Consider the following 21,595-nt stretch of genomic DNA (forward strand, 5'->3'; position numbering starts at 1 on the left):
CAGCTGACGTCTGTAATACCAACAGCTGTTGACGAACCTGGAAGAAGCGTAGTTTCCTGTTGCCTGGCGACAGCCAATCCGATGCCTCCCCCGAGCATCCGGGTCAAACTGGTTCACCAGACGGAAGGCAGTGTCGTCTAAAACAAATCAAATTTCGTTTATTTACATTTGGTAAGTTAATTTTAAACATCGACCTTTGGTTAATTTATTCATTGAAAAAACACAAACCCAGCACTGAAGTTGGAAAATAGCCGAAATAAGTTTAAATAAACACAAATCTATTACGCGCAGAACACGAAAGAAGTGGAGTTTTTTTTAGACACACAATATTCTAAAAAACTAATTTTAACATCCTATGCACGGTAAAATTGCGAGAATCGATAATAAATTGCCAAAATAAACTGTATCGACCTAGTTTTTGGCTTTGTGTGATTGACAGTTGATGAGCGAATCGATCGATCTCTTTGACTTGAAACACCATCTTTTATTGGTTTATTTATATAACTAGTTGATACCCAGTGATAGAATGAAATTACAATATTTAGTAATCTATAAACAATGGATTCATTTCTCATCAGGAAAAGGCGAAGGATGACACAATCTGGTGATAATTCATAGTAATTTCCATGGGTCTATTTATACATGTACCTTATCTTTAGAACCCTATTCACGGGAGAAATGTGTATGTACCATGTAGATATTCAGTTTATCTGTCATTTTTCCTGAATAATAGATCGACGAGTAAACTGAACGACTAACCAAACTGAGCGTTTGTAGCCTCAGTTCTGTTTTCTCATTCCGTTAATCCATTTTTAGAGCACTATATGCATTCAGTGTATCTGTCAGTTTGCCTAAATCCAGATCAGAAGAACAAACTGAACGACTAACCAAACTAGCGTTTGTAGCCGCAGTTCTTTTTCTTATCCATTTATCCATTTTTAGGGCACAATTTACACTCAGTTTATCTGTCAGTTTGCCTGAATCCAGATCGGAAGAACAAACTGAACGACTAACCAAACTAGCATTTGTAGCTGCAGTTCTGTTTTCTCATCCAGTTAATCCATTTTTAGAGCACCATATGCACTCAGTGTATCTGTCAGTTTGCCTAAATCCAGATCAGAAGAACAAACTGAACGACTAACCAAACTAGCATTTGTAGCTGCAGTTCTTTTTCTTATCCCGTTTATCCATTTTTAGGGCACCATATACACTCAGTTTGCCTGAATCCAGATCGGAAGAATAAACTGAACGACTAACCAAACTGAGCGTTTGTAGCCGTAGTTCTGTTTATCCATTTTTAGAGCACCATATACACTCAATTTATCTGTCAGTTTGCCTGAATCCAGATATGAAGAACAAAACTAAATTGGAAAGTAACTTACTGTGAGTAGGAACTATCTTTTTAAAAGGACTCAACAGATGAGTCACTCGGGGTGAAGAAGAAGAAAATAAACTTTATTCTGGTGCTAAATTGCAATGTCAGGAGGTAATCAAATAGGTGGGCCTTAAAGGTGGGAAGGGATGGGACACGGTGGGTAGAGTGAGAAAGGGAATTGTGGAGGATGGATGAAGGGATGAGGAAGGAACGGCTGAAAGCAGTTCTGTGTTAAGGAGAAAAGAGATCAGAAAAGCTAGATGGAGTACGATGATTGGGTACCAAAGGCCAAAATGTAGGATATCATGTAAGGAGGGGAGTGTGAAGATATTGTTTGGTAAAGGAAGAAGCCAAGGAAGTATAGCTTGCGGTGGGAAGAGTATAAGCACTTCAAGCTAAAGTCATGTAGGACTTTCATGGAGAGCCAAAAATGAAGCATACAAAATAATTCATTAAGTGCTTAAGTCTATCATCCAGCTCTCTAGTGTGTCCCTCGTACACCACTTTATCTATCAGTTCACCTGAAAGACCTGTTGATGTGATTGACATGACAATCAACATGACAACAAATTATTCTTTTGTGACTGAAAAATATGATTAACACAAATGGGGAGGAAAATTGAACTGAAATTAAATGTACATAAGAACGAGTTCGAGTGAGTGTGATTTGGTTAAAAACATAAATTCATTGGAGGCTGAAATGACCTAGCTGTTGATATCTCCAGAGCCTTTAGTGGAGGATGGAGAAGACAGACTTGTGACCCCAGACTAGGCAATTCTCCAGACTTGTTTTATTTTTTCTTGTTTTAACATGGGTTCACAACAGCAGAGGTTATATCAATCCTTGGGGTGTCAGTGTTTTTGAAAAAACCCATTTGTAAGTATGTCGTGTTCGAATGCCGCTGGATTCGTACCCAGGACCTTTACCTTACAGTGATGAGCGCCATGTTAACACCTAAACCAACCGATGCCCCCCTATAATGGCATTATTATTCAAGTATTGTCATATTTGATATCTCCCCAACCAACAATTCAAAAATTCACTCATACAATAAACATTTCGATTAATTTAATTATTAATAAATGTAATAATATTGTACTAGTGGTTTATGTAACCATTTTCACTATTGAATGTTGTCTTGCAGGATTTCATGATATTGATCAAACTACAGACGTTATTGGTTTTGAACATATTCTTAGCCTGTTATACCATGGCTTGGAGGTCTCATGGCAGAACAAACATTGATCTTGTTAAAAATCTGAGGAGTATGCCAACAAAAATCCAGCACATTTGTCTTAAATCATAAAATTAATCTATTTTATTTTAGAAAACGAAATAATTCATAGCGATGCTATTGAAAAGGTCATGGCGAATGTCGACAGGGCCAAATATGTGGCGACCAATCCTTATATGGACGTACCACAAGGAATTGGTTTCGGTGTGACCATAAGCGCCCCGCATATGGTGAGGAACAAATGACAACTCTTACTCTTAAAACTAAATCACTAAACATGAATAAAATTTTAAATTAATTTTAATAATTTTAGCATGCCCATGCTTTAGAACTTCTGAAGTCAAGGTTGGTCCCTGGAGCGAAGGCGCTTGATGTCGGCTCAGGCTCTGGCTACTTGACAACGTGCATGGCGTTGCTCGTCAACCCGGGAGGACTCGTCGTGGGGATTGACCACATCCCAGAACTTGTCGATTATTCCAAAAAGAATGTCATGTCGGACCATCCTGAACTACTTGAAAATGGAACCTTGAAACTTGTCGGTAATTACATTTGATACTTTGCTGGCCGCCTTTAGTTTAAATATCATTCATATTTTGCGATTTTGTTGAAACTTGGATGAGATTATTTTTTAAATATTGATCTTCCACACATTTTGCTAATCTATTGATAATGGTGAAAAGCCAAAACATGCCTGATAGACCAACACAGCCAAAACCTGATCAAAAATAGCCAACTAACTAATACAGCTGTATTAAAATTCTAAACTAAAGTTAAAATTACAATAGCATGAATGAAAATGATCAACATATTTCAAAATAGTTAAATTTCAATTTATCATATGTTATAGTTCATTATTTAGTTGCCTTTCAATTCCTATCCTTCAAATCGCAATGATTGAAAATACAAATATATAGTTTGATTAATTTTTTAATGAACTAATAAAATCTAGAAGTTGTCTTCAAGTAACATTTTTTTTAATTGTTTCATGTCTAACATAATAAAACCAATGGATTGATAAGTGATATTAAACTGAGTTTGCCTCTCACAATTAGATCCAAGTTGTGTTAATTGCCATTTCCAAAAATTAATATACCAAAACATATACCTGTTAGTATTTTTCTAACTATTTTATTTTTTTCAAAAATGCTTTCAAATTAATCACTATTCTTTTGTCAAAACTTCTCAATTTAAATTTAGTTTCTTAGCATGTTGTATCATCACATTTTAATAACTAAGCCCAGGCCAGGTTATAAGATGTAGTACAAATAAGTCATCAAGTCATCTTCTCTCCCTATATCAATAGGTGTCCCTCAGGGCTCCATTCTGGGGCCTTTATTGTTTTCACTTTTTATTAATAACATCTTAACTTGTAGCTCCTTTTTTCAGTATTGCAACACAATTTTCTCATGTTCACTTGATTTTAAATCCTTTCAAAAACTTCAAATGTGAATTAATGCTTGCATTCGTTCTGTATTGAACATTAGGTAATGAGCTCACCTATCCGATGAAGATAAAATATTTATTTTCAATTGTGAACTTCATCAGTACTATGTACATGGAGATGCTGTAAGCATATTTTAAATAACTGCACTCTAGACAATTTAACTGTGCCTCATATTTGGAGAAAATGTTTTTTAAAGAGCCCCTATTCCGGGGTGGCTGCAAAGTGAACTTGAAGTTCAGAAAAATCCAGGCTTTCTTGTTGTTGATTTGTTTTTGTTTCAATTTTTTGCATTTGTGTAAATTTCTCAATAGACCAACATAATTTTACTTTAGTTTGTTCATTTCCAATCTTTTTGGTCTGCTTATCTTCACTGTATTGGTCTGTAAGATGCATGTTTGCTTTTCACCAAATTCAGATACAGCTTGTTCTGTGTACCTATTTCTCTCAGCTTATTTCCTTAATGCTACTAATGGCTACACTAAAATTGCCCTCCTGGAAAATAAATGAAATTTGAGCTAGCATAAAGTGGTTGAGTTAAATAGACTTAATTATGTAATTGGGTTATAATTTGAAAGTATGGTAGGAGAAATGCATAATTTAGCCGATGGGCGTATGATGTGACAATATTTCATCATGTTGAAAAGTGAAATTGGTATCATTTCCAAAACTGGCAAATAATTTAAAAAGATGGTGAAACTACCTAGTTAATAACATGATAAATAATTCAGATTTTTTAATATTTTAATAGTTGGTGATGGACGTGAAGGATATAAACCAGATGCTCCATATAATGCCATTCATGTAGGAGCAGCATCCCCCGAACTTCCGCAGCATGTAAATCTTTTTCCTATAAAGTTTTAAATCCAGTGTTCCTATTTTATAAAACCGTTGGATTTCAGCTTGTTAACCAGCTTGCCCCAGGTGGGAGGCTCATAGTGCCGATCGGCCCTGCCAACGGTGACCAGCGTCTAGAGCAGATAGATAAAACAGCAGATGGGAAGGTCATCAGGACCCCATTGATGGGCGTCGTCTATGTCCCCCTCACGGACAAAAATCAGCAATGGCCTGGCAGGTGGAGATAATAGCTAAATTTCAAATTTAATTATTGCAACTCAAATTTTAAATAATATACACTTTGACATTTTCTTTCTCCTTTTTATTTTGACTACAATATAAAACATGAATTTCACACTGGTTTTGCTGGCTTTTAAGGTAATTTACTTAACATGCTTCAATATTTTAATCAATAATTAGTTTAAATAATCATAACTTCTAATGTATATTATTGTATTAGGGTTTTTTTCCAGTTAATTATTCAAACAATATCTACAATCTAGTGTCATTTATCTTTTATATCGGTCTTAAAATTTAGAACTTTTATTAGAATAGTTGGTCATTTCTGATCATTTCGGTCTGCTTATCCTCGCTGTTTCGATCTGTCAATATGTTTCAGCTTCTTCCCATCTTCATTGAGTCACATTAAGGATAAAAAGATGGAAAGGCATCAACGTACAAAGACAAAGAACTGAAAATGAGAAAGACCAAAACATCCAGCATAGGCAGACCAAAATGATTGGAAACAAACAAACTACTAGTTACACCTCGCAGACACTAATAGAAAATCTGATAACTAATTTTTTGTTGAATCTTTCTTCTTCCCAATCATTTACTTTATTTTTTAATTACTTTTTTTTTATATTTATCAATGAATGCAACACTAATAATTGTTTAAAACTAAGGGCTGGATTTATGTGTGAAATAAAATATAAAATACATACATGTGTATTTTTTAACAATACACAAGTAAAAAAGAAAAATATGTAAAATAAAAAAAATATTTAGTTATGCATTTTTAAAGGAATTTTTATAATTTATACATATTAGTTAATAAAGTGTAAAAAGGAATAATGTAACAAGGTAATCAAATAGAAAATAAACATGTAATTTTTGTTATTATTATTATTAATTTTAAAGGGCGTTTTAACGGCTAAGGTCATTTCACGCCCTAACATCCAAACCTTCTATCTTAGGTTAGCTATATCTCTTCTGAGTGCTATAAAGCTCTGACTCCAAACATTCACTCGTAAACTAATTTATCCTATTGCCATCCAGGCTTTAATTTTTTTTAAATTCTTAATTTGGAAGGCTAAATGTATGCAAAAATCCCATTTTAAATTACATATAACATTTATTTCTGTTTCTTTTTTTATTAGAATTGTGTAATTTTTGTTATTATTATTTTAAATATTGAGGAAGTTTAATTATATATTTGATATTTAAAAAATGTGAAAAAGAAATAAAACCATAATTTTAAACTTCAAAATTATTTTACATTGTTAAATTTTCAAAAGTAAAATGATGTCGATATGGTGCTAAAACATTTTTTTCTTGAAAAATTCATGAGGTTTTTTTTAAATTAAAGTATTCATTACTTATTTAATCATTTATTTCAAAATTTCAGGAATTTACATCCATCATCTACATTTTTAATAATATATAATCTCCTGTTTTTACTTTATATATTTTAAAAATGTAGATCTGATGATGGGTGTAAAATTCCTGAAACATCCATATAAATGTTTAAATAAATAATGAATTTAACTTTTTTAAATCACATGGAATTGATTTTTTAAACAAAAACCAAAAATTTGCTTAAAAATGAAGATGTTTGTTGTTTTAAGGCAGCTATGACCCTTAGTGGTTTTATGCCTTAAAAAAAAGTCCATGTTAAAAAAAACCTATAAAATATTTTCATACCAAATGAAAGTACATTCCACATCTGTGGACATAATGGGGACCCACTTGAAGGCTGCAATTACACTTGGTGAGAGAGGATTTATTTTTTGGCTATTTTCCCCAATATTTCAAGTCCACGATTGTTATTATTTTTATTATTACTTTTTTTAAGCACATTTGTAACTTTTTGTTTCATTTTATTCCATATTTTCTAGTTTTTGGAAGCCATCTTTTACTATAGTATTGTTGTTGTGGAGTGAGACACACTATGTTTCCAGTTGCGTAATTGTGCTAGCCAAAAATAAAAAGATGGATGTGATAAAAACGATTTTGCTCTACTCAGGGCTTTAAGGAAAACTTTTTTCATGTTTAATATCAAAGAATCCATATCTGAAATTTCACTTCCCTCCAATTTTTTTTAGTTTTGTCTTGAAATCTTTTTTCTCAGAAAGCCTTCTTATGGTTTTTGCTCATTTTTATTTAATTTTCAACAATTTTATTTATTTGATTAAATATAGGCCAAAATATGTAAATTAAGGTAAAATACGTAAAATCCAACAAATATTTACAAATTTGTAAAATAAAACACTGTTTAATTGCTTTTAAATAGCAAGAAACATGAAACTTGTTTAAAAAAAGGTTTAAGCTCAGAAAAAAAAAAAAAAAGCAAATACATATAAATCCAGTCCCGACTTACATTACTTTCTACTATGATTAGCACAACTTACACTCATATATAATGTCTTAATCACATTTTATTTAATTAATCATTTATGTTGAAATATTGTTTTATGTCGTGGGCTTGTTTAAACATTGGCACTGTAGTTTTAACCAAATAATTCAAATAGTTGGAATTAGTTTGAAATTAATGACTAATTAATTTGATTGTGGATTGCACAAACAGCATCATTTCTCTATAATATAATTTATTTATAAAACTAAATGTGCATATAATTAATAAAAGTTGATACTACGCTTGAACATACAGCCACATTAAACACCGATGTATTTGTCAATATAATTATAAATAAAATTAAAAAATAGTTAAATTTAATTACTATTTTAAAAATATGGAGTGACAAGGTGCATGTTTCAATCTTATTAATTTCTGCAATATTGCTGGCTCTTTCTAGTTTGTTTTCAAAAATTTGGATCGAATATTTTTTTAATGAAACAGCTATAAGATTACTTTAAAAATTTATATTTTTTTGTTTCATTTAGTACCAAATCCAGCAAAAAAAGTTTTTATTTTGAATAGAATTTTTAGTATTTAACGCCTTCCGTTACAGTCCGTTATTTTCTTATTAACAAAATATGATTAATTTTGGTTAAATAATTTACATTGTTTTCTAATGAACTAGATTTAATTCATGTTTTCATTTGTAAGACGCATGTGGCAGAAACTTGCTCGGGCGGCTTTAAGACAGCGTCGACAGGAGGTAGCAAAAGAACACAGTTAACTTTTCAGTTACATATCGTTTTAAATTTTCGGTGAGCATTAATGTAAATAGAAAATATTCTGCCACAATTTAGTTTTACATCTAATTAACCTAATCCAATTAATTCATCCCATCGTTGGATTTGTTAGTCTAAATTCATCACTTTTTTCTTGTTTTTTTTTTTCCAGGAAAATGTGAACTGATTTGAATAACAAGCTCACAATTTTTTTCATTTTGTGTGTGTGTATGTAATATATAAACTTCATAATTTAAACACTTTATTAAAAACAATGTAAATATAAAAATTATTTTCTACTTTGTAAGTGTAATTATGTGCATAAATATATTAATCGATTAATTTACTTTTAATAATAATAGTTTTACATGCAAATTATTATTATATGTTCTGTTATTTAAAGGATTGTGAGATTAAAAAAAAAAAAAAAAATAACCACCTGTTATTTTTATTTCTATACACCATACTCTATACATTTTTTTCTTATGTGTAAATGTTATACTGCATACACAAAAATAATTTCTTTTATCTTTTATAGATTAAAATAATTATTACACTTTTCACAAACCGATTTCAAATCTTTCTCTTGTATTTTTATTTACTAATTACTGTAAAAACTAGGAAGATTGCCGAGAGAGCGGCAATTCATTATTTACAATGGTCTAATTATTAAGGCAAAGGCAAAACACAAATGCTATTCCCAAATTGATAAAATATATTATAAAAATGCTAACAACTATAAAATAAAATTAAAAACTTTTGCTTTTTTGTAGGCTGTAGGAGTTATTAGTTCCAGTATTTCATTCCAACCTTTCATTTCAATTTATAAAGAAAAAGATCAGTCTAAAAAAAATATAAAGAAAAAGTAATATACATATATTTTTAAATTATATTTAACTCATTAAATCTAATCAATTTTTTTAATTTTTTTTAGTTTTTTTTTATATAGGTTCTTTTTAACAATAGAAGCCTTACATTGATTCATATTGTACACAACTTTTTTTTTAATGGTCATTTTTATTTTTTTAAACTAATCGTAATAGTACAATAATATGATATACATATGCTTGATAATTGCAATACAAAATGCAAAATAAATAAATATGGTGTCTGACATTCAAGTGCAAAATTACTGCAACCTTTTACACTCAAGACTGGTTAAATAGTACTTTCATTGTGTGAACTGAAAACAACATGGAATGTTTTTCATAAAATAATGGAAAACATGGAAAAAATGTTATGTGATACACGACCTGTAACTTAATACTTTCCCAAAATGAATTATAAGAAACTTAGCCGCAATACACACAATGCATATTGTGTTTTAAACATTTTGTAATTGCAACATAGTTCAATAAATATATTACAAAACAAACTAACATGAAGTGTAGTCGATAAGTTAAGGCAGTTTCTTGCAACCACTTCTACTAAAAGCAAAGTAACATTTACAAAATTTCAAAATACAGGCAGATTATAGATGCTACATTATTTTTCAGATAAATAAAAAATTATTTTCTTTAAAATTCTAAGTATATTTTTGAACTTAAAACACCAAAAAGTTTTTTTTTTTTTTTAACATTTCTTCAATTAATCAATTTCTTTTGCATCCTATCAACTTTTATAATATTCATATTAAAAGACTTAAACTTTAATTTATATACACTATTAATTATAATTAACTTGGTAACTATAAAATTGGCCCCCCCTAAGAGGTCCACCTGGGATTACACAATATTTTTTCTTTCTGTGTAACAACCTTGTGAGTTTCAATATGTATCTAAGAAAATACTTCTAATTTGAATATAATTAATAAATTCCTGTCTAAGTATTTACAAAATGTACATATATAAAACATCCCTTCTATCAAAATGATTGTACAAAACAAAAAAGGGAGGGATAAACTTCGTAGAATCTTTCTCTCTTTCAGCAAAATCAGCAAGCATTCAAGATGTGAACATTTTTTTAAACTTCTTTTTTGTCCTAAGGGAAAAAACAAGCAATTATTTTTGGCGAAATGACGCAAAAAAAACCACCTTGTTATCATAAATGAATTACATTTAATTACTTGAGACTGCATGTTATACTTACTGGTGCTGAGAGGTAAGGTTCGTTGAGAGAGTCGACCTGCTCGACAACTAGCTGATGTTCTTGGACGTTTGGAAGATTATCGTCGTCTTTCGCCTCGACATCTGAGCTGTCCAGAACCCGGAAGTTACTTTTACATTCAGAGTCAAAATTGTGTGGCTCAGCCTTCTTCTGAAGAGTATCGATCGAAGGTAGTTGCTCACTTGTCGTGTAAATAACATGGCTTAGCTGCCCTGTTGTCGAGGTACCGCTCACGACATTCTCGTTCTCGTTGAGCACTTGAATAGTGAACTGTTGACTAGAGGAAGGGTTGTCTGTGATGTAAACCGTTTGCCCCTCTAGATCATCAGAGAGCAAGGGCATGGAAGGCGGGAGATTGACTTTCTTGTCGCCTGTTACAATACTCGCAGCCAAACCCGCCATCTTTGGTGTGACCGAGGATGGAACTTCTTGTGGTGTCATAATAGGCTGGTTAATTGTAAATGAAGTTTCAAGTACATTGTGTGACAGTGTCAAAGGAGGGGGGTACTGTGGGCTAAAAACGTTTGTACAATCTAGAGAGTCTGAAGTTTCATTTTGCAATACCTGTGTGTTTGCTAAAGCTTTCGCTAGAATGTCTTGACCCGGCGGCGTCTGTGAAGTCGTCGATACAGAAGGGTTTGTTATATTTATTAGCTGGCCGTTTCCATCAATTGAAAGGAAGAGTTTATCTACATCTCCTGAATTTGTCTCGAGGAAGATGTTGTTTCCTCCACCCTCCACCGGGATCAGAGAAGAGTTATCAATAGGCTGGTACGTCCCGTCCACTGTTAAATAAACCATCTTCATTTGTTCATTCGATTCACTTTGAAGATTCTGTACCACAGGAATGCTCAACATTTCACTCTGCTGTTGTTGAACAGGTTTTACAACTTTCTGAGGCTGATGCTGTAAAGTCTTTCGCGGTGACTTCTGAAGGATGTTTGGACTCGCCTGGCGTGGTTTGAACAATTGCTTAGTTTTAATTGGACCCGTGGTCAAGGTCTGTTTAACAAGTGTCTGGCCCTTTGATACAAGAGAATGCGGACTCTGTATATATACAATTTGAGAACCTTTTGAAGCCACTTTTAATTGTGCTGTCGTTCCTCCAGTTGGCCTCTGAATTTGTACAAATTTTGGTTGCCCGGTTACAAGCTTGACATTGGGATTTGTAACAACCGTTTTACTAGTTGGGGCGACGATTATATTTTTCAATGTTGGCACTTGCTTTGATGTCGATGCTGTCGAAGCAAGTATATTTTGTGATTTGGACAAAGGAGGCGAGGTGGCCGTTTTCACAGTCCTATTTGAAAGTATATTAGCCTTTTTTACTATATAACTCCCCTTGTTCCCACTTAAAGTTATCGTCTTTGCAGTGCCCTGTTGAGTGAGCAGCCCTTTGGTGCTTATGACTCTTGTACCAAGTTGTAATGAACCTCCTGTTTTAAGAATTTTCTCAGATTCTGCGGAGAGAGTGACAGTCTGACCGTTACTGGTAGAATCTGTGGGCAAAAGTAAGATTTTCTGTGAAGTATTTACATCTTGATCGCCAATCTTGATCAGGGAACCTGCTGTCTTTTGTGATTTGACGACAATTTGAGAAGGGACAGTTATAGACTGCACACTGCTCGTAACAGTACTGCTTACGGTTCTTTTGTTTAGTAAGGTATCTTTAGTTTGCAACTTCTTCTGCTTACCAGGGATTGTTATGACCTGTTTCCCGTTGATATAGCTTAAATCACCAGGCAATTTTGTATCACTCGCTTTTTTTAACTGTATTTTTATTTTTTTCACGCTGCTAGTTTCGGCATTCTCATTAGAAGTAGGTGGATCTAAAAAATTAGACGATTTGAGATCTGGAATTAAGTCATCGCCCAGAACGATTGGCATGGAATTGATGTCGAGTTCCATTTCCGAAGGATCCACAAGACTCACAGCCTTATCAGTTTTATTTTCATGCTGTGAAATGTTATTGGCTTCATCCACTTCACTATTTATTAGTTCTTCTTTATTCACCTCAATATTCAAGGGACTATCATTTGCAGTGCTCTCATTGGGTTTCTGGCTGTCTGTCATGTTTTTTTCTGATTCATCATTTTCTGGTTGGGTTATTTCATTACTATTTACTGACAATGACGTTTCAATTGGATCTTTAGACTTGTCTAAAAAGTCATCAGTCTGTAAGTCTGGGAATTTACAACCTACAGTTTTATCATCTTTTAAACTTGCTTCATCTATCAAAAATGTTTTCATTTCTTCTTCTTCTTTACCTTTAGTTAATTTCTGTTCTGTTTCAGCAACAAGTGACGAGTCGAAAGATTTTTCATTTTCAACTTGCTTGCGCTTTTTAAATGGAGAAGATATCCAGTCTTTTGTCATCGTATTATCTTTGGCCTTTTCAGTCTCAGTTAAAAAAAGTTTTTGCTCACTGGACCTTCGCTTTTTTAAAGGTGGTGAATCCAGGTTAAGGCTCTTTTGTGGTTTTTCATTAGCTGTTTCTTTATCCAAGGCAGTATCAGAGAGGTTAAAATCAAAAGTACTTCTAGGAAGGGTTGAATCCAAAGAATTATCATTGTCTAGTGTATCATCTTTGCCAGCAGAATTTTGCTCCCTATGTTGTTCATTATTTTCATCAGTCAATGTGGTTGATTTCACTTTTTTTCTGTTAACACTCGTCTTGGAATTGGTTTTTGGTGACAAAATTGTATCTTTTTTTGTTTCATCCAAAGTTTCATCTAAAAAATGCTTTTTAGGAGATTTGGACGAAGAAGAAAATAATGTACTTGGGATGTCAGGGAGTTGTGGAACCTGTGTATCATCTAACAGTTCTGTAAACTCTTTAGAAAGAACATCATGATCTTGCTTATCATCGGCACATTCATCAAAAATCGGGATTTCTTGTTTTTTCGGTTTTTCAGCACTTATCACACGAGGCAACTTCTGCCCAAATTTCATTGATGAATTGAGGTTAATAGATTCATCTATATCATCAAAATCAAAGCAAGATTTTTCTTGTGATTTTTCAATAACTTTTGATTTTTCATCACACTTACTAGTATCACCAATATTACTAGTATCAGTATTCGGAGCTGTAGTTTCTTCTAAATCACCATTTGTTTTGTCAGTTTCTTGTACTAAAGAGTCGTCAAGCATAGACTCATCCACATTACCAGTTTCTTCTCCAGAGTCATCCATCCAGTCCTTCAATAAATTTTCTCTAATTTCATCATTATTCTGCTTAGAATCAGTTTTAACTCTATTCTTCTTGTGCCTTTTCTTTTCCCCAGTGTCCTCTGATTGGTTTTTACGTTTCACTGATGATGAGATATACTTCCTCTTGAAAATTTTATTCTGTTTATACTTTGGAGTAGACGACCATGGAATTCTATCTCCATTTTTAGTAAAGCGAAGCGGGACACCGTTCGTGTCATGTGTGCTATGAACTCTAGTATGTACTTCCACAAGAAATTTATTGTTGCAAGTGTACGTGCAGTTGCCGCATTTATACAGATAATTATACTGGAAGGGAGTTCTTTGAATTCTTATGTAACTTTCATGATTTTTGTTGGTGTAAGGAGAATCCGATGCGTCACCGAGAAAGCCTAACGTTTTCAAATGTGTGCTTTTATTGACTTCTAGGAACCGCTCTGATTTTTTGGGCTTGGGCGTCTTCTTGAATCCTAACTGCTCCTCCACACTGACAGACTGTTCTGGGAGAAAACACGGATCATAAATGATATTTGGGTCACCTCCAGTGAGGGTCTCAGCCATGGCAATGTCCTCCGGAAATTTTTTCATGCTCGACGGCACATCTCTGGTCCCACTGGATCTACACATATCTTTAAAAAGGAGTATGTTTAAAATTTTTATTTATAACGTAAAATTCAACTTTATAGATAAGATTCTAACCTAGCCCTTTTTTTATGAACTCTTCCTTCTTGCGGCAGTTGTAATGGTAAATCTGGTTAAGACTCTTTACATATTCACTACAACAAAAAAATTCATAAAATAAATACACCAAGCAACTTACGTTTTTTTGCATATGACCGTTACATACCAACAGTAACGGTTTGTGTTAGTCTACAATCCGGCTAACAGTTAACTAAATTTAAATGATCACATTTCAATAAAATATCCATTAACAATGAAAGTTAGAAAGAGGAAACAAATTCAAGTAAAGAAGGTGAGCAAACTGAAATATCACAGCTCTCAACTAAGTATATATAATCCACAATTCTCTATTCATCACCTAGGCAGACAATATATTAGTAGCTAGTAAATACGAAAAATGTGTTCGTAATGTTACTTTCATTGAGCTAACACCATGGCCAGCACTGTATCTGAAAGAAGCATGCCGTAAGAAACCAGCCAACAGTGGCAATTCAATAGGAGTGATTAAGAAGAAAAAAACTTTTTTCTGAGACTGGTGTCCCCTAAGAATAATATACATGAAATAAATAAAAGAAGTTCCTTCTATGAAATTAAAAGTTAAATGAGATAGAAATCTTGACACAATGTATACCAGTAAGGCAGGCCAGAAGAGAAAATGACAAGAATATTAAACAAAAATATCAAATATTAACGTAAGGTCTCTGCTTGGAGGGAGAGGAGGTGATTATACAGGTGGGATTTAAAGGAGGAAAAGGAGGCAGTGTGACGAATAGAAAGGGGAAGGGAGTTCCAGAGTTTAGGGGCTCGGGTCAGAAAGGATCTTTCAAAGGTATGGGTTGTATGTTGCGGAAGGATAAGGTCGACTGGGGATGAGCGGGTCTTACGAGTGAGATGTGAGGAATTGAATTGGAGGGATTGGATGATGTAAGGACGAGTGTGGATGGACTGGAAAAGAAAGCAACCTAGGAAATACTGTGTACGGAAGGAAGGGAAGAGCCAAGAAAGTTGGGAATACACCCCCGATGTGTAGGACCCCTGTGGGGTGCTGGACACGAATCTTACGCAACAATTCATAATACGCTTCAATCGCATGTTCCCCCTCCGAGAGACCACCGTATGCCACACAGCTATAATCGAGGAAGGGAAGTATAAGGGAAGATACAAAAAGTTTGCGGGTGGAGAAAGGTAAGAGAAGCCAGGACCGACGAAACATGCTGAGGGAGGGAATACAATTGCGGGAAATTTGGGAAATGTGAGGATGCCAGGAAAGGTTTTGGTCAAAGACTACTCCTAGGTTTTTAACCAAGGAGCAGAAGGGAATGGGATAGTTATTTAACATGAGAGGAGGGATGCTGGGGAGGGAATTGAGGAGTTGCCTGGACCCAATCATTATGACGGTGAATTTGGACGGATTGAGGACTAGGGAATTTTTATGTGCCCATTCGTTGATGGAGTTTAAGTCTTTTTGGATCTTGAGAGTGGCCGAGTGAAGATCGGAAGGGTGGAAGGATATGAAACATTTGGGAGTCGTTGGCATATAGGTGATAGTTACAGGACTGGATGGAGTTGGTTTGCTGAGCAGTATGTAACGTTAGTTGAGATTTGGGATGAATTACTCAATTAGACGTTAAATGCTTAATTATCTGCATTCTAAGAAAATTAGAGTGTGTAATAAGACCAAGAGGAGGTAATGCACCCTATTAAAGAATTTTAACCTTCATCTACTACACAGAGGACAGTGGGAGAAAAAATTTTTTGTCATCTTCACTGTGTTATCTTCATTTTACAGTTATAGTTAGGATAAATTATCTTTGACACAACTTCACAAGCACATTTTTATCTAAAAATTTTATTGGGTAACTATAAAAATCATAGGAAATTCAAATAAAACTCCTACACTTACAAGTACAAAGTAAGAAAATAAAGATGTAAAAGTAGATTTTTGTATTTTTCTAATTAAAAACTTTGTAAATTTAAAATTGTAGATGAAATTCTTTTTGCAACCTCATAAATTGTGTCAATACAGTATAAAAAGGCTTGAAAGTTGGGTTGTTTATGCATTAAACGACCGCCAAAAAAAAATTTATGAAGTTTACACAACAGTTCTTTACCGAAACAAACCAACTTTTTTTAGATAGAATTGTTACTTGTGATGAAAAGTGGATTCACTACGATAACAGAACACGTTTTGGACAGTGGCTCGACAAAGGAGAAGCAGCAAATTTTCCAAAGCCCCCCTACTCAATAAAAAAGAGGTGATGGTGACTTTGGTGGGCTGATTTATTTACTACAATTTCATGAATCCTGGCGAAACAACCTATGCTGAAATGAACTGCTCTCTCAAATTGAAGTAATGCACTGGAAATTGACATTACCGAAACTTTGATCAATACGAAAAGACTGATTCTGTTTACACGAGTCCACATGTGACAACACGAAAACTGTTAGATCTGGTTATCAAATTCTGCCTCACCATTCATCAGACCAGTGGTTCCAAAACTTTTCATTTCCACCGCTTTAAGCAGATCAGAATTTTAAAGCCAGAAGTTGAAAACAATGGTCTGTATAAACGTAAACTTTAAAAAGCTTGACTTTTGAAAAGTGATTATGCACTTAATAGCAAAAATATAAAAGCAATTTGCACTGCCTCGTTAACATCCAAATTAAGATTGGGAGGTAACCAAGGTGTTAGTTTTTAGGGTTTTATAAATGGGACTTAGTTTATAGGTTTTTTTAAAAAATAAATATAAAAATAATTTTTTTATAGAAAATTTTCGTGGTGCCCTTGTAACAGCTTTGGCACAGCTATAAAAATTTGCTTCGAGTAAGTCACACAGTGTAAATTTTTGTGCATGTGCGGGAATTTGTGTGAACTTATCAACGCACGAAATAATTTTAAAAATCAATTTCTTTCTGAGACATTTTTTATATTTACACTAACCAAATATTTTAATAAATACCTGAATTATAAAAAATATCTGTATTAATATTACTGAAAAGGCAAGAACATAAAGAAAATATTAAAATTTTAAAGTGTGCCACTTTTTTTGTGGAGCAGCATTTTTTAAAGAAAAAAGTGATTTCCAATTACTTTTGTGAGTGAGACACTGTATTATATCTTTTGATTATTAACTGCATGAAAGGTCAAAACCAGTACAATAAAATACATTGACAGGAAAAACATTCCACCCATTTGTAATATAACATGATTTCTATATATTTTTATGTATTAATCAAAGTTTCACATTTTTTAACGTATAATAATTGAGACTTTGTTTAAAAAAGTAAAAAATAATAGTAATAATATAAAATGTATATTGCTAAGGAAAATGAAAAATAAAATAAAAAATTTAAAAAAATATAAATTGCTAAGGAAATGAAAAATGAAAAAAAAGACATAAAATTTCTTTTAATTTTGTTTTAGATTTTAATTAACATTTCAATATCGCATATTTTGCTCCTCTTGCCTTGCCTTAATTACATTTCAAAGACGCCTCGGCATACTTTCTACCAGTCAGGAAATGTCTCTTTCCTTGAGGTTAGCCCATTCTTCACAAAGAGTCCTTTCATGATCATGGAGTGTATGAGGAGGACGTGCTCTTATTTGTCTTTTAAGGTTATCCCATAAATGTTTGATGGGGATCAAGTCTAGAGAACGGGCTGGTCAGGCGAAGCCCCGTGATGTTATGCTATTGGAGGGACGTATGTACTATGCGAGCGACATGTGGATGGGCATTATCTTGCGTTAAATTAGGATTGTGCTGATTTCAACAAGGACAGGCAACGAATGATGTTCCAAAATTTCATGTAGCCGTCAAAGACCCTCCACAAACAACAAACAACTCTGTGCGACTCAGCATTGAAATTCCCACCCACACCATCACTGAGCTACATTGACAAGGTCGGCTCTGGGAAAAATTACAGGCTTCGTACCTTTAATTTCACCTTCTCCAGACTCTTTCTTCCCATCTGGAGATCGTAGAGCAAATCTGTAAAAAGTACAGCAGACCAATCGTCCAAAGATTGGATGGCTGTGTTCTTGAGCAAATGCGAGCCCTGCTACTCTGTATGTTCTGGTCAATTCTGGTCCTCTTACAGAGCGAAAAGCCATCAATCCAAACTGATTTAATCTTCTTCGAGCAGTGTTCAGAAATTTGGAAACCTCAAACTTCCTGTAGCTGATGAATCGCTTGAACAACAGTGAGGTGACTGTTTTGCAAAATTCTCAAGGTTAAAAAATGGCTATTCTGTAGTTCTGATGCCCTAGGACATCCAGAACCAAGCCTTCTATGGTAGGACTCAGTCTCTCGAAAATATCTAATGGTGTAACACAGTGTTTCGTAGGGAACTCCGATAGAAATAGCTGCATATCTGATGGAACGTCCATCATCAATAAGTGCCACACAACACGCAACACCCTCAGCACTAAGTGGCATTTTTAAGTTTAAAAATTGAAATTAAGACAACAAAGATGAAAACTAAACAGTTTATTGCTTCAGAATTCAAATGAGACTGAATAAACATTTTAAATTCCGTAAAAATCAAACATTGAAAAATCCTTTATCCTTGTTTTGGAATAAGGATTAAGTGTGTTTACCTCTAATTGATATTCCCAATTTAAAACAGCATAAACAAATATTTATTGATAAAAATAATGAGACAAATTGAAAGAGAAGAGAATGAAAAAAAATCAGATGGGTGGAATTTTTTGCCTGTCAGTGTATGTGTATACAATAAAAATTGTAGATTTCTTTTGTAATATAGTATTAGATATGTCGTGACTTTTAAAATGAATAAATTAGAATTGAGAAGGAAAAATACAGTGAGAAAAAATGTTAAAATCATTTAATTAATTGTTGTTATTTTATAACCATAAACCTGCATTATTTTCTAGAAAACCTAATATGTTTTATGTTCAAACAAAAAGTGATTTTTTTAATTATTATTTTTTGTTTCTGTGACATTTATTATTTTTACACTAACCAAATCTTTTAATAAATACCTGAATTATAAAAAAATATGTGTGTTAATATTACTGAAAAGGCAAGTGCATAAAAAAATATTAAAATTTCAAATTGAACCACTTTTTTTTATGGAGCAGTGCATTTTAAAGAAAAATGTGATTTCTGATTACTTTTATGAGACAATATATGTGTGTTTTGGTTATTATTGACCGCTTGAAAGGGCATAATCAGTACAATAAAATGTGTTCAATGAAAATTGTGGATTTTATTTTGTAATATCGTATTTAGAAATGTGGAGAATTTAATCGCTTTTAAATTGAATAAATTAGTATTGAAAAGTAAAAATACACCGATTAAAAAAATTGAAAATCACTCACTAGTAATCCTCGTTGAAAAATTTGACGACGACGAGCGGTTTTTTCTTCAAACCCGCGGTCACATCTTCGTCGAGCTTGTCTTGGTCGACGACCTGGGCCGGCCACCAAACGCTGGCAAGTTTCACCCAAACGACCTGGTCTGGCAAGTAAGTCACCTCCGTCTGGTCGCACATCTTACACCGTCATACCTTTCAAAACGTCGTGGCGATGAGAAACATATCAAATAGGGCAAACGTCTCAAATAAACAGGCGAATCCGCCCCAAAAGAGAACAAAGCAGTAAATAGGGGTAAACTAATACCGAAATCATACATGGCGGCGAATAGCCTGTCCTCGACTCTAGAGTCGGGCTGCATACCTTTCTGACCCGTGGATGTGAAGCAGTTCACGCCTTTTCGGAGAAGCCGTCCGCACTGGCCGAGAAGGCGAGTCGAACCGCAGTTGTATACCGAGGAACGCTGTCAACAAAACAACTACCTTGGAAAAGGGTGATAATTTAAGAAAGCAAACAAGCATCTGACGTCGGCAGCTACAAGAAACGGCCACCAGTCTTCATGCCATCTCTCCCCCCGAGCCGGAAAAGGTGGCATTGAAATCGCTTCAGAGACAACTTTTGTACAATTTCCAACTTTAAACCATTACCAATAAGTCGAACTCAGAGAAAGAAAAAAATTGCTCACATCCAAATGAAAACTAAGTCGGTACCAACCTGCCAACTTTGTACATACGTCTCAGTTGCTGGGAGGGGATTTTCAAAATGGTATGCCCGACTCCCGATGCCGTCGTAACTCGTAGTCTCGTACGCTATTGCTATTTAGCTTCTTGCTACCCTCAAAACCCAACCCAATGATTTTCACACAAACTTTTACCTTCAATGGTGGGTCCACACGTATAAAAATTTACGCCGAATACGACACAGCGTAAATTTTTGTGCATGTGCGGGAATTTCTGTGTGGGAGGTAGCACGCAAGAATTTATCCCACCTTCAACGCACACACCGGGATGTAATAGGTTTTTTGATGAACATAAAAGCATTTGCGCCGCATAAAGACTCGATGTGGCCGCTTCTGTCGCAAAAGATTGTCCTCCAGTTTGCCTACATTCAATACCTCAGAATGACTTAAGTTTTTTAAGTTCAAGTTTTTGCTATCTACGCATTTTTTTTTTTTTTTTTGCTCTATCCACACTTCGAAGGTCACAAACAACTCTGTGCTTGTTAATTAAGTACACAAACTTACTAAGGTAGGCGGACAATCTTTTGCAGCAGAAACGTCCACATCGAGAGAATTCATGCGGCGCAAATCCGTTGCTTCACTTTTTGTAAATGATGGTTAAATCATAAAAGAGAAGAGGTGAACTATCAGAAAAGTGAGAACTATCTTTTGCAAAAAGAGAATCGACATACCACCCCACCTTTATTATTTCTTTTCTACAGCAAATACTTTAATGTTCATCTAAAAACCAACTAGGTCTCGGAGCGTGTTTGCTGAATATTGGACAAATTATAGCTTGCATTGTCAAGTTCACACACACAAACTCACATATGCACAAAAATTTACACTGTGTGTCTTATTCGGAATAAATTTTTATTGGTGCAGACCCAGCTTTGTGTATATACTCGAACTGTATACGGAATATTTAAAATAAAAGCAGACCTCCAGTGAAAACTTATGCCCATTAGAAAGCATTTAGATATTTTTCTTTGTTTTTACTTGGTTAACCTCTTTGCTGATGACCTGAAGTACCACTATAACTTTTATGCTCTCCTTCTGAAAAATCTTTAATCTTGTGGAGAGGTGTTCTTGTAACAACATGGAACTAAATGTAAATAAAACCTGAAAAGGTCGATTCCTACATACCTGCACATAGTCAGTTCTACACATCATGGCATACATGCCACAGACAGTGGCATTTACATCATGACAACTGAATACAGGCAACGTAGATTAAACTGTGTCAACTGGTCTCATCCTACTAGATTACCACTAATTGATGAAAGGAAAGAGAATGTTCAGT

The 21,595-nt window shown here is 33.9% G+C and overlaps 2 protein-coding genes across 7 annotated transcripts; one reads left to right on the top strand and one right to left on the bottom strand.

The window, feature by feature from the left end:
• Positions 1-18: 18 nt before the first annotated feature.
• LOC106670227 (protein-L-isoaspartate(D-aspartate) O-methyltransferase) lies at positions 19-8,520 on the top strand. 6 transcript variants are annotated; one of them, XM_014400363.2, is made up of 8 exons: positions 19-171; positions 2,521-2,641; positions 2,704-2,840; positions 2,924-3,149; positions 4,803-4,888; positions 4,954-5,126; positions 8,178-8,281; positions 8,418-8,520. In XM_014400363.2, the coding sequence occupies exons 2-7, from the start codon at positions 2,527-2,529 to the stop codon at positions 8,248-8,250; spliced, it is 810 nt and encodes a 269-aa protein (XP_014255849.1). In that variant the 5' UTR covers positions 19-171; positions 2,521-2,526; the 3' UTR covers positions 8,251-8,281; positions 8,418-8,520. The 6 variants fall into 6 exon arrangements, with proteins under 6 accessions (XP_014255849.1, XP_014255850.1, XP_014255848.1 ...); XM_014400364.2 differs by lacking the exon at positions 8,178-8,281; XM_014400362.2 differs by lacking the exon at positions 8,418-8,520 and having other exon boundaries at positions 8,178-8,404.
• Positions 8,521-9,382: 862 nt separating this feature from the next.
• Positions 9,383-20,135, bottom strand: LOC106670223. Its single transcript, XM_014400342.2, has 5 exons — positions 19,938-20,135; positions 19,581-19,768; positions 14,258-14,334; positions 10,334-14,187; positions 9,383-10,225 (listed from the first exon to the last, which is right to left on the bottom strand). The coding sequence occupies exons 2-5, from the start codon at positions 19,751-19,753 to the stop codon at positions 10,208-10,210; spliced, it is 4,122 nt and encodes a 1,373-aa protein (XP_014255828.1). The 5' UTR covers positions 19,754-19,768; positions 19,938-20,135; the 3' UTR covers positions 9,383-10,207.
• Between the last annotated feature and the right edge of the window lie 1,460 nt (positions 20,136-21,595).

Source organism: Cimex lectularius, unplaced genomic scaffold (assembly GCF_000648675.2).
Source record: "Cimex lectularius strain Harlan isolate CLEC.00 unplaced genomic scaffold, Clec_2.1 scaffold94, whole genome shotgun sequence".
Taxonomy (NCBI): domain Eukaryota; kingdom Metazoa; phylum Arthropoda; class Insecta; order Hemiptera; family Cimicidae; genus Cimex; species Cimex lectularius.

Bases quoted from the DNA above. Each gene is read 5' to 3' on its own strand.
- LOC106670223 (XM_014400342.2), bottom strand. From the start codon at position 19,753: ATGTGCGACCAGACGGAGGTGACTTACTTGCCAGACCAGGTCGTTTGG. The intron at 14,335-19,580 runs GTGAGTGATTTT...TTTTTGTTGTAG, and splicing joins TTTTTCAACGAGGATTACTA to TGAATATGTAAAGAGTCTTA. The intron at 14,188-14,257 runs GTTAGAATCTTA...TCCTTTTTAAAG, and splicing joins GTTCATAAAAAAAGGGCTAG to ATATGTGTAGATCCAGTGGG.
- LOC106670227 (XM_014400359.2), top strand. From the start codon at position 2,527: ATGATATTGATCAAACTACAGACGTTATTGGTTTTGAACATATTCTTA. The intron at 2,642-2,703 runs GTATGCCAACAA...ATTTTATTTTAG, and splicing joins TCTTGTTAAAAATCTGAGGA to AAAACGAAATAATTCATAGC. The intron at 3,150-4,802 runs GTAATTACATTT...ATATTTTAATAG, and splicing joins TGGAACCTTGAAACTTGTCG to TTGGTGATGGACGTGAAGGA.